At 41.8% G+C, this 12,690-nt stretch overlaps 1 protein-coding gene across 1 annotated transcript in view; it reads right to left on the bottom strand.

Moving 5' to 3' along the window:
• Positions 1-12,690, bottom strand: part of Kcnma1 (potassium channel, calcium activated large conductance subfamily M alpha, member 1) — a gene marked incomplete at its 5' end in the record, with an annotated part of 707,467 nt that overhangs the window by 27,909 nt on the left and 666,868 nt on the right. The window contains 2 exon segments of the mRNA XM_005389908.2: positions 5,520-5,650; positions 10,975-11,088. Of these exon segments, the coding sequence (XP_005389965.1) occupies positions 5,520-5,650; positions 10,975-11,088 (245 nt within the window).

Here is a 12,690-nt window from a genome sequence, read left to right as displayed (position 1 = left end):
CCTGCTGTGTTCTTGTGCGCTCATCTTTAACAGAGCTGGCGCAGACATAGGTGTAGCCTCCTTGGCCTCTAATGTAGGATGACTCTCAGGCCCTATACAGAGACACGGGAAGCTAGGCAAGGCTGGGACAAGGACCAAGGACTTGTGGCAGGAAAAATCTGAGCCCACAGCGCCATCTAGCCCGCTCCACGCCTCCCCTCCGCACGCACGTGCATCGCCACCACCCTGCAGCATCTTCCCCTTTTTATTTTTTTAAAGTATAATTACCGGAGCTTATGTTTCACAGTTAATGCTGTCAAGCCTTTTAAACTAATTGGTCTTTTATAGAAAATTTAACTGAAAATTAACACATCTTTTAATAACATTGCCTTAACTTTAATGGCACTCTGCCTTTCGTTTATAATTGCTCTAAAATTGTCATTTTCCATGTCATAGCTGCCATTTTTTATATTTGCTAGTTTTCATGGTGTGGATTTTTATTTTTAGTATTTCTCTTTCTTGAGGGATGAGAACTACCGGATTTTTTTTCTTGTGATCCTAGGCCTGATGTGACAAAGAGGTATGCCCTTGAGTCCAGCAGAACAGCTACATTTGCCACTTGGACACTGCCACCAACCCACTGCCTCAGCACAGCCGGGGCACTGTCGGCTCCTTGTGAGCAGGAGAAACAGAGGCTTTTGAGTGACGTGGAAGGTGCACTGCCATAGCCAGTCTTTGGCTTATGTCTCGGAAATCACAAGGCTGGGTCAGCTTGCACTGACAAAAGGCTCAGTCTTCTCCACACACCCATGTAGGGCTTGGACCTAGTGAACATTCAGCTTGGACAGTAAATCATGTGGATCCGTTGTCCGGATGGTCACATCTTTTAGTTATCGACATATGTCCATTCACTTCTGGCAAGCCCAGACCAGATCTCTAATACTAGAGGTGGGGATGCAGAAAACACTTCTCCTGGATATTCCTACTTTATCTACCCAATTAGCCCCTAAATCTTATCACCCTAAGATGTGCATATGTGTTTGTACATGTCTGTGACAAAGGAAGGCTGAGGGTGCATGTACACACATGTATGTACATATGTGTATATAATAAATCTATGTAGTCACACATATCTGCTCAGTGAAAGATCCTTCCTATATCTTTGTCCTCCCCAAATACCCTAAAGCTATAAAGGATTGCCGCTATCGTCCTTATTTGACAGTTAGACTCAGCTGAGCCCCACACTGTGGGGAAGACATGTGAAGGCTGCTGGTCAACCAGGTCTAATTCATGGCCCGATGCAAAATAGTTCAAACTAGTCTATGTCCTTTAGTCCATTTTCCTCATGTGATATTACTCATTTATTCCCTTACATTATTACTATCTCTAAGTTGGCTCACTAAAAAAGGAAAGTTTAATTAATAGGAGAGCAGGGTCTTTCTTCTTTATGATGAATCCTCAGCATGGGGAGCAATGCCTGGCATTCACTAAGTGCTCATTAAATGAATAAGTTAAGACCAATCATGACAATAAATACACAGAGAGCTTGTTGTCGGCTAAGAAGTACACTGACCACTTCACAGCCTTAACTACTGACTCATCTTGCAACCCTATGGGATAAGTACCAATTATCACCCCCATTCTAAAGACTAGAAAATGGGCACAGAGAGGATCAGGTTACAGGGCCAGTGAATGGGGACGCTGGGCTCTGCATCCAACCAGCCTGGCCCTTAGTCTCATGTCTTTCCAGTGTATTCTGGTGGGACATAAACTGGGATTGTGGTTGGGAAAAAGTATTAGCCAGGAGGGAAATAAATTGGTATATTCACATGCTAGTTTTAGTCCTAAAAACAGACAGGCTTCCTTTCATCATGTAGGGGTGGGGTGGGGATGAGGGAGCAAGAGAGCAGCGGGCTGGGAACATTCTGAAAAATGCATTTCTAAGTTGTGATCGTCTTCTTGGAGGCATGTACTCATAAGCATAATTACTCTCTCCTTCTCATCCTGGGTTTCTGCCATTGATTTGTAGCTGGAAGCCACAAGGCCATGTCTGTAACATCCCTATTTGTTCCAGGAATGCCTCTGATGAATCCAAACATTATTCTTTTAACAAATGAAGCAGTAAGCAGCAGGAGTTGAGTTATGAAGGACAATATTCAGGGAATGTTTAGACACATGATTAAATGGCAATTTGGGGAGAAGTGCTAGAGAAAGGAGATCATCGACATCTAGAGAGATTTGTGTGTGGATGCTGCGATGGTGCTGTTGAGCAGATGCCTGCGATGGGAGCTTACCTCTGGCTCCTGCTGTGTGCAGGAGCCTCATTTTCTCACTTTCTATTCCTGCCAGCCTTTTTAGTTCCTTCAAGCTCCTGCCTGGGTAATTGATCTCGTTCATAAATTACAGCTGAGGTAGCATTCAAAGAAATCAAGGTAATACTCTATCAAAAAGGTCTAGATCCAGTTGGGTCTGGTGAAATAGCTCTAACTCAAAACCTCACTGTGGAACTTGGGCATCACAGACAGTTAACAACAGGGTCTGGAACAGTTTGAGAGGCATTTTGATTACTGATTTGAAAAGTCACTATCTGCAGGCCACTTTTGCTTTAACATTGATACCATGTTTATTCACATTACTGGACAACAGTTTAGGTCGTGTAGGTAAAGGGCCTCTTGGCCCTTTGAATGCTCAATAAAGGCTGTTGCTGCTGATAAATACAGTGATGGGTACTAGATTCCTGACACCTTTTTTTCCCCCAAAACTAGGATGCACAAGAAATGCTGCTGTCAGACCACTAGGCTACCCTCTCCCAAACATTTACATTCGCATTTCAAAAGAAGTGTAAATTGACTTTTAAAAATTGTTATTACTTGCAGCCAACTCATTTTGATTTCCTATCTGAGTTTCCAAGAACTAACTCCTTAGTGATGGTCCACACAGACATATGTGTACTCTACCCTCAGCTGTGCCCCTACCTCCACATCACGGTCCCATGTGTCTCTTTGGCTATGAAGAAGTTCTCTGCTGATTCCTTGAAAGTGGCCTAGCTTCATGGGTGTTCAACTTCAGTAGGTACACAGGGTCTATGCTCAGAAGCTACCCTCACTTGGTTTAATGCTTTGCTATCACCCTTTTGAAATTCTTAATGATTCATAAATAAAGTAGCCTTGCAAAATATATAACTGGTCCTTCTTGAAATATATCACATCTCTGATATGTACAAATATAAACAATTTCATAAATTTATATTAAAACATCTTAACCATGTACTTTGTAATTCTGAAAAAAAGAAAAAGATCTACTGTAAGCAGTTTAATCTTCTCTTAGCAAGAACAGTCTTCTACCATCTCTCTAATGAGATCAGAATTAAAATGGCATTTCTAAAGAGATGAATTACAAAAATCTGTTTGAAGCTGCATTTGGAGACTGTGAGGTTTATTACAGAGAAACTGGCACTCAAGAAGCACATTCTGTATCTTCTGTTACCCCTTTGGGCCTGTTCAAGGACTTAGCGCAAACGGAGCCCAACTTCACCGGCAGGTAGAAAGGCTACCCAGTGAGCCCCAGTACCATCAGGCAAGGACAGGCATCCCAGGACACCAGGAGAGCCCTATCTGGAGATCATTTGCTTTCCTTGTTGGCTTGGAAAGCACTGGCATGGTGTGAAGCCCAGTCAACCTTGATTCAGATGAATGTCGTTTCACAATTATTTTTAAATCTGTTATTCTGATTTTGAACTAAAATATGTTTGCTGTTGGGCCATATTCAGGAACACAGAATTGCCTAAATTAGTCGTTAAGAGCTCTGTTCTTTCTTTCCTCAAATAGAGGTCCTTCAGGGATTAGTTTTAATGAATAGAGGAGAATAATGCATAATTAGCATATCAGTTGTTTAACACCTTCAAGAGAATAACCTTCTTAAGCAGTTTCAGAAAAGTGTGTGTATAAAACCTCTCTGAGTTTTGTTTATGGTTTTAATGTGCTCAATAAAACTCTCTTACATGGATTCTCCAAAGGTCAGTTCTGATCCAGCCTATTTCTGCATTTTCACAAATTGTGAATTGGAGAACTCCAAAATAAAGGGGATTTTCTGTACAGTAAATAAAGACACTCAGTGGGAATACTTCACAACATACAGGCTATGACCCATTCTAAATGTCTGCTTTTCCCTTCTGCAGTGAAAGAAGGTTCCATTAAGCTGGGATTTATTTTTTTGATTGTTATTTGGCTTTTGGTTGCAACAATGAGAAAAAAAAAAAGCCTTGATCACTTGATACATATGAAGCTATTTAAAAAAGCAAAAGCTAGTTTGATGTCTCTGCCAGCCTGCCTTCAGGCCTTTACCATCACGCTATCTCTTTTCTGTAGCAGAGAACTGGCCAGGTCTCTCCCCCTGCCTGTTACTCACCTGAGGACTACTGCCTCAGCGATAGGCAGGGACTTAGGAGTCACATGCCATCCTATCTACCTTCTGCTCATATTCAATCTATCCCTACATCTTATCAATTTTACCAGTAAATACTACTCAAATCCATCCATCTCTACCCTAGTACACGATATAGTAAGTGACACATTCAGATTTCCTACTGACATCCTACCCTTCCATGCCACCTTCACAGACTGGCCAAGGCAATTCCCTTAAGATGTGCACATCATTTGACCACTCTCCAACTTTAAGCTCTTCCATCCTCTTTATTGATTGGGAGAAAGAGACAAAAACCATGAAAAAGATCTGGTGGTCCTATAGGTCTGATGTGGCCAGTTCTCCCTGTCCCTTTCTCCCTGGGGTCCATCTCATAAGCTCTATCCGCCTTCTTTGAGATAGTTTCCCCATATCCCCTCTCTCAAGTCTCCATTTGCTTCCCTTCTCCTTTAGGGAATACTCTTCCCCACAAAATCTCCGCTCTGTATGGCTCAGATGTCAACGTTAAAATCTATATTATTTCCTTGGAGACTCTTTCTCTGACTTTCAAGACCTGTCATAGCCTTCCTTGCCTTCTTCATACTTTCAGGAATTTATAATCAAATGCTTATTTGTGTGACCATTTGGTTAACGTTGATGTATTCATGTAAATCACAAACTTCATGGCATCTTGTTCTCCACCTGTATTAGGCAACTTTTTCCTCATTGAGATATAATATCAGACACACACAATTTAAAAGAGAGGTTTAATTTGCGTCATAGTTTGGAGGAATTCAGTCCACAGTCAGCTGGCTCCAAGGCAGATTAATCATGGTGGAACAGTGTGGTGGAAACAAAGCTTAATTCATGGCAGCCAGGAAGCAGAGTAAGAGAACAGAGGAAAGGGCCAAGGACCATATACAATACCGAAAGTCACACCTCCACGACCCATACAGACACATTCAGAAATACACTTTACTAATTCCCTGGGTCTTTCTTAAGCCAATTACATTGGAACCATTAAGATTAACTATCATACCACTCTAGTTCAAGTTCTAGCCAGTGCTTCTTATATCAGAGGTGGTCTACTGGCATACCCTTTACCCACCAAGTAGGGATGAGGGAGCTGGACAACTCACCGCACTCATAAGTGAGTCCAGGACGCTGACGGCAAATGCTGTCCCACATGCAAAGGGCTGTGTGAGGTACAGTTCTGTGTCGGGGTCATCATCATCATCTTGGTCCAAAAACTGAACATTAGTATCATTCACTGAAAAAAGTATAGAATAAAAATTAGCACCAAAGACTATACACAGGCAGAGAAGCCACAGAAAGAGCAGATGACTGGTTTAGAAACACTGAAGTTACTACAAAAGAAATAAAAGCATGGGGAAGCTGCTGATGGATCTTTGGATTGGGGGGGGGCAGTGGGACTCAATGGACTGCTCCTATGGGATTGTTCAAACTTCTGAGACCTGGAGAGCAATGCTGTCAAGCAGGCTTGCCCCATGGCAGGCTGCTGAAGGACTAGTGGACAGCAATGGCTAGTCCTTTGGTACAGTTTTAGATTCATGACCGAAAAACACTCTGGAGCATTTTTTGGTAGCCAAGTCCTTTGAGAGATGGACATATTTCAATGACAAGCAGCCATGCTGGAATGGTAAGTTGAGCCACAAAGAAAAGAAAGCAACTTATTCCAAGGAAAGAGCAATGGGCAGAAGCATAGCAAAGGTACTGTAAAGAATTCACCCTCAGGTATGACCCACAGCCTGCCCTGCATACTGCCTGGTATCCCTGGACCCTGAATTCTCCCAACAGGGCCTGCTGGACATTCAAGAACCTCTGAGTGAGATGGAGCCCTAGCTGTCTCCTGCTGCATACTGACAAAGACTTTCTGCATTCTGAGTTGCAAGGTTACACCCACGCTCTTCCTTTCCCTTTCTAAACAGCTCAATTTTTTCTGAGCTTCTACTTCAGCAGATGCAGCACTGGATGCTATATTTCATTTCCATCCGAGGATTCCTCAAGGACTCCTCTGCACACACGTGCAGACTGATTAGTTGTGTCACTCAGATGTCTTTAACTTATTAAAAATTAAATGACAAATTAATTTCCATTCCCATCTTGGCTTCAGAAATTATCACTTTTGCAGAACAAGTAATAGGGGAGAAGTGGGGGAGGGCAGTGAGAAGAGGGGTACTTGTGATTTCTGGAATAATTATCATGCTTTTAGAAAGAGAACAGATGAGATTTCTTTTCTCTGATTCCTTTCTTAATGTATCCGCTGCTAATTCTCTTTCCTGGAGTTATTGTTTTAATTTTTTACAATAACTTTCTTGACAACTTTTCTTTTTTGAAAAAAAAAAAAAAACAAAAACCAGCACTTTTGTTTGTTTATTGGATGAGGCAGAATAAATGATAGTACAATAAAAGGCAAAGCGTGTAATTATTTTTAAATGACATCATCTTTTTTCCCTACAGGAAGATTCTCACAGGGGAATTCTTTGCTCTGTTTTTCCAAAGTTCATTATGTTGGGTCCCCATGGTTTCAGCAGTACATGAATTGCAAGCTACTGGTAGAAAGTCCAAAATCCAGGTTCTGACAACTGGGCTTTGAGTCAAGACTCTTACCAATATTCTTGAGCAAAGCATTTTCTGATCCTCACCCTAGGTTCCCTCTCACTAAAATGGGGATATTAAGGCAGGTCTCTCAAAAAAGTTGTCTGTAGGCTCATATGTGATCAGGCCTGGTGAGTTTAGCCCAGCATGTAGATCAGGCTGTGCACTAGATAAATAGAGGCTATTACCATGATTACCTTTCTGACATTAAATGTGTATCAATCCATCACATTATGAAAATGTCCAGCTTCCCTATGCCTCTCTTAGAAACACTACATGTTTGCTTATAAATCCCTCAAATGGTAGTTTTTCCTCACTTTCTTCTGTTTGTCCTGTTAAATTGAATTAAGTTTGCACTAAAGATGCATCCATATGTATTTTAAATTTTGCCCAAATGTGTCTCCATACATAGTGAACTATAACCTTACTTGTTGATTTAAACAAACTATAATGTCCTCTTTTAACAAGTATCCAATCACAACCTGGTCCAACCAGGTCCACGTAAGACAGATATGGCCTGTCACCAATGATAGTGACTCAGTCCTTCACTTCTATTTTCTCTGTCATTTCCTTTTCACTAACTGCTAATATGATCTGTCCATTCTGAGCCACTGTGGCCTGGGTGGTGCCCCATTCTAGAATCACAAATGAAGCCAATCAAGATTTCAAGCTAGATTCAGTATAACTTTGACTTTTAACAATGTATGTTATGTTAGTGCTTCTGCTTTGTTAATCACAAAATGTGAGCTGGAGACCATGTGCAGTGTGCTTATAATTGTGACTAATCATGTATACATGAACACTCCAAAGGGAGCAATGTCTGTCACTTCTTTTCAGGAGATGGAGAAGGGATGGTATCAAAACTGAGAGGCAAAGTAGCTCCAAGTAGCAGAGAAGACTCCAGATCTTCAGTGACAAGGAAGGTGGATCATTGGGAAAAAAAACTCCGAGGTTCTAGGCAAGGTTCAGTGAAAACCTTATGTATTGTTCTGGGATGCCTAGTCTCAGAAGGAGGACAGCCAGAATTATTGAATGCCTATTTCACAGAATAGTAATTATGTGGGTTTTAAGAAGTGACAAAAACATCACCCTAAAATGTATGTGGCTGATTACAATTGGGATGAAGTAGTTAAATAGCTTTAAACAACCTCTTTTATTTGGAACTTTTAGGAATCTTTGCCATGGTAACATGGATTGGGAGTCTCTAGGTAGGTAAAGACTGGGCCATATTATATAGTTTATTTTTAAAATTTTATTTATTTATATTTAGGCAGGTTGAGATAGGGTCTCGCTATGTGATTCAGGCTGGCCTTCAACTCACTATGTGGCCTAGGCTGCCCTTGAGCTAGTGGTGATCCTTCTGCCTCAACCTCCCTAGTGCTAGGATGGCAGGAGTATGCCACCATAACCGGCCATATTATATAGCATAAAGAACTTGTTTGGCCTTGGTTCTGTCTGTCTTCTCAAGGGCCTTTTGCTGGCTAGGTATAATATAGCACATATCTCAGAACAGGCAAATAAATAGTAAACACTGTATCTGTGGTGGATGGTATGGGAGACATGGTTAGAGAATGATTCCTAGAGAAACAGGGCACCAGGCAAATGGTAAGGGTAGTGTCAGCCAAGGGAAGCTCAGAGAACACATGAACTCAGAAGTGCAGAGCTTCAGGAGAGTCAGTTACGCTTATTGAATACCTAACTGTTGCCTTAGATACAGGGCACCAAGCTTTTTCTTTCCTCTTGCACTAATCACAAATCAGGATTTCCTAGTTACTTAGCCAATGAATTCCAAGTAATAGTAAAAAAAAAAAAATCCTTGGTGCAGATGTTTTGAAAGCTGCTCTTGGACTGAGATGTTTGGATGAATTTCCCACTAGTGGTCTGGTCCATGTGAACTCCCTGAGTCTCTTACAGCCCTGTAGTTCTAACAAGACCAACCTGCAAACCTAGGCTTCTAGCCAACCACGTTGAACATGAAAAAGACACCTCTTCTGTGGTTGGAAACACAAAACAGCGTGATACTCCTTGACCTGGGTGAATTTGCACTGATAAATAGCTATGTCTACAATAATGCAGTGCTAAATGGTGGGCAATCTATTCCTTAGTTTCTAGACACCTCACAAACAAGATCAGTGTGTTAAAAGTCTGCTCTCTTATTTTGAAATATATTTTTGGGCCAGGAAAATGGAGTATTCATTTCATTTTTCAGTCATTTGAAGGCAGGTGTCTCCTGCCTCTCCAGCTACTCCTATGGCAAGCTGCACTTTCACTGTCTCTATTTAGAAGATCAATGCCCAGTCCTGAGACTCACTGCTGATAGGTGCCCTTCATCGGGTTATTAACCAAGTCATGGGCAAACCATGGAAGGTTCTGCCAAATGCAGTCATGACCAGAGGCCTTTATCTTGCAGATGAATTCGCTGTGAACCTCCCAGAGAGGGCTCTGGGCCAGGGAGGTGGGGGTCAGAGTGCAGGACTGCAAACTTCATCTGCTGCACCCTTCTGGAAATCTGGCTTTAGTAAGAAAGGGTCCCCTAGGAACCAGCTGCTTTTATGGTTTCAGAACCAGAGCTTCTGAGAAAGGGCCTAGTAGGGGGAAAAAAGGCAAATAAAGTCAGTATAAAGGAAAATAAACAGCTGGAGGGAAGGCACTGTCTTAGGTTTCTTATCTTAAAATTTTTATATTTCTCCTTTGACTTTCTCTGAGAGCTGTGAAGACATGTCAGTCAAACTGACAGTGTGTTGGAAAAGGAATATAGGGAGAAGGCGGGAGAGCAGGGGCACACGTGAGAAAAACAAGGCTTGGGCCACAGAAAATGAATTAGAGCAAAGATACTTTGAAAACAACTGCCAGGTCAGATGGGTGTGATCAAAGGTTTACTGATGCTGTGTGGGGAAAAAAATCATTAAGAAAAGCCAGAACAAGACAGTCGATTCCAACCAGAGCCACAAATAAAACACATTCAAAGCAGTGCCATGGGGTAGCCTTTCTGTTACAGCCGGTGAAATAAACAACAAGCCAATGATAGTTGGAAACACCAAGAACAGAACAAAAGGAGATACTGATATCAAGGAAAACAGTGCTTCTTACCCAGTTCAGTTATCATTAGAATGTGCGTCCCACTGTTTTTTTCCTGATTGACTGATACCAAAGGCAACTTGCCCGGTTTAGCTAATTGGGATACGGTATTTAAGGGTTGGGGAAAGGGATTGGAGAAAAGTACAGAAAAAGAAAACAGTGAGGGAATGACAGGAAACAATTCTGAAGTTTAGGCACCCAGGACCATTGGAAGTTTGCATTTTTCTTGAGAGAAGAGCTCCATTTGTTTTGTAAATTAACAAATGGTAGCGGGGTGCCACATGGACAGGATTGAATTCCCATTGGCCCAATCCCAGAAGCTGGATTCCCATTGGCCAATGATTATGGAACTCATAATCCCATCACTTTTTAGAGCCATTTGCTGAAAATGGCTTTTGGCAGAGAAGTTCAAGTAGGATAGGCTAAGTGCAGACTTGCTCCACATTAGACCAATGCTTTGAACAGTTCTCAAAGTGGGTTTGGAGTAAACCCGGGGTTTTGTACATCAGCAGAGGGCTTAGATCATAGGAATGGGCTGGGAGAACGCATGAGAGGTGCTCCCTGTGAAAAGTCACCAGAAAGAATCAAGATCTAAGCTTTCCTCTTTTCTTCCCCTTTCCCAAATATATGCCCCCATTTCAAAGCCATCATCTCATGCTCCTTTGGAAACAGTGACCAGCATTAAGGAAACTGTCTATTCATCCCAGAGGAAAGATAGATCAGTTTTTCCTTCAGGTAATCTGAGCTGTTACCCATATCCACCTGCAACCTCCCCAGACAAACCCCACGAGAGCCGAGGAGGTCGAAAGGGCTAAGAAACAGGCCAGTCTCTAATATCCTGCATGGTCTGGAAGAGAAGGAAAAATTCCACCCCTCAGAAGTGACAGTGACCCTTACCTAGTTCAGTGATGATGGGGATGTTCACCCCAGTAGTGATGGATGGCTGGCGTAACATCCCATGCACTGGGCTGTTATCTGGAGAGGATCTGTCCATTCCTGGAGGCGTGAATCCTAGTGGGAAAGGAAGAAAGGAGGGAGGGAGAAAATTAGCGAAGTGAACAATTTGGGAATAATGAGTAGAGTCTACACAACTCAAAAAAAAATGTAGTTATGCATTATTTACAGATCAACAATTAACATGACCAAGATAAAGTCTGATGAGAATTTTTTTTTTCAAAGATGAGGCAGGAAACTACTGTAAATAATTCTAACTCACTTCGGTAGTTCTTTAAAACTCCCAGACGACACCAATTACTTATCCTGCTTACAGATTTTAATATCTTTCTCCATCCTGGCACACGGAGTATTGTAGCTGTGTCCCTCTGGGGTTAAGACTAGATTATGTGACATATGAAATGGTCTGGCCCACAAAAAGTGAACAGAACAATGCGTATCAGTTCTCATAGAAGTATTTGACTTGCTGTTTTCCTCTTCTCAGGCCATGGCAACTGTGGGAACACTGGCCACTATGGAGATGAAGCCTGGACAGAAGCCCCAGCCAGTTACCCATACCCACACAACATTCTGTCTGAAGAAAACTAAAGCTGCTTTGCTTTGGGCCACTGAGATTTGTCTACCTGTGGTTGTCATCACACTATAACCTAACCTTTCCTAACTGCTACCCTGAACCCATTGATCATTGATCCTCTTGCTAACGAATGGGGCTGCAAAACTGGGTTCTGGTAGATAGGATGTGGGATGAAATCTACTTATAGCCTTTTAGAGGATCCTGCCTTCTTTAAAAAAAGAAGCACATAGGAAGAGATTCTCTATTACTCTTCCAGTGACTGCTTCAGGCATGATTGCTTAGAGTATGTGGACCTGTGGCAGCCATATTGCCAGTGAAATGAACACCACCCAGTACAAAAATTCCCTGACATTATTGGTTGAATTAAGTAGTAGAAAGAACTGTCCTGGAGTTTCTTAGGAAAATATCTTGGAACCACCCTATCTTAGGATTCTTATATATGAGATTTTACGCATAAATTCATAATAAACATACACACATGCACGCAATATAACACTTATACACCTACACAATATAATATTTTTGTTTAAGTCAAAGGGATAAGGGATTTCTTTTACTTGGTGTTAAAATCCTCTTGATGGATGTATATACAATTAGCTTAGAGTGGTCTCCTTGAACATCTTATGCCTAACAGAGATAAAGACAGGGTGCACATGTAGACACAAGAAAGCTGAAACATGGTCTGTTTGGCTTATGATCTTAAACTTTGGGCTTCTTTGAGTCCCAGAAACCAAGCCTTCAATACCTATTAGGATGAGCTTGGACCATTCAGAACTTCAATTTCAGTAAGAATGAGAAATTATCCCAGCTAAACATGATGGATGCTTCCTTAAGGATATGCACAGAGACGCCAACTCATGAGAAAGCTACTTGCCACATACATGTATTGGGTGGAAATTAACTTTTCCAAATGAAGCACATGGCAAGTGGAGCCAGACCCATGGACCCCATGTTGGCTTGAGGCTCCATTTGCTTCCCCACCATGGAGGATGGGCTGGTGTTCAGTCACTTCAGCTTCTCTTCTTTGCTGCATGCACTTACCAAGGAACTGGGGTTTTATAAATACAAAGTCACTGCTAGGTTTC

The sequence above is a fragment of the Chinchilla lanigera genome, unplaced genomic scaffold, assembly GCF_000276665.1.
Source record: "Chinchilla lanigera isolate Chin_1 unplaced genomic scaffold, ChiLan1.0 scaffold00036, whole genome shotgun sequence".
Classification (NCBI taxonomy): domain Eukaryota; kingdom Metazoa; phylum Chordata; class Mammalia; order Rodentia; family Chinchillidae; genus Chinchilla; species Chinchilla lanigera.
The sequence above is the reverse complement of the archived record's forward strand: the minus strand, read 5'-3'. Positions and strand labels throughout refer to the sequence as shown.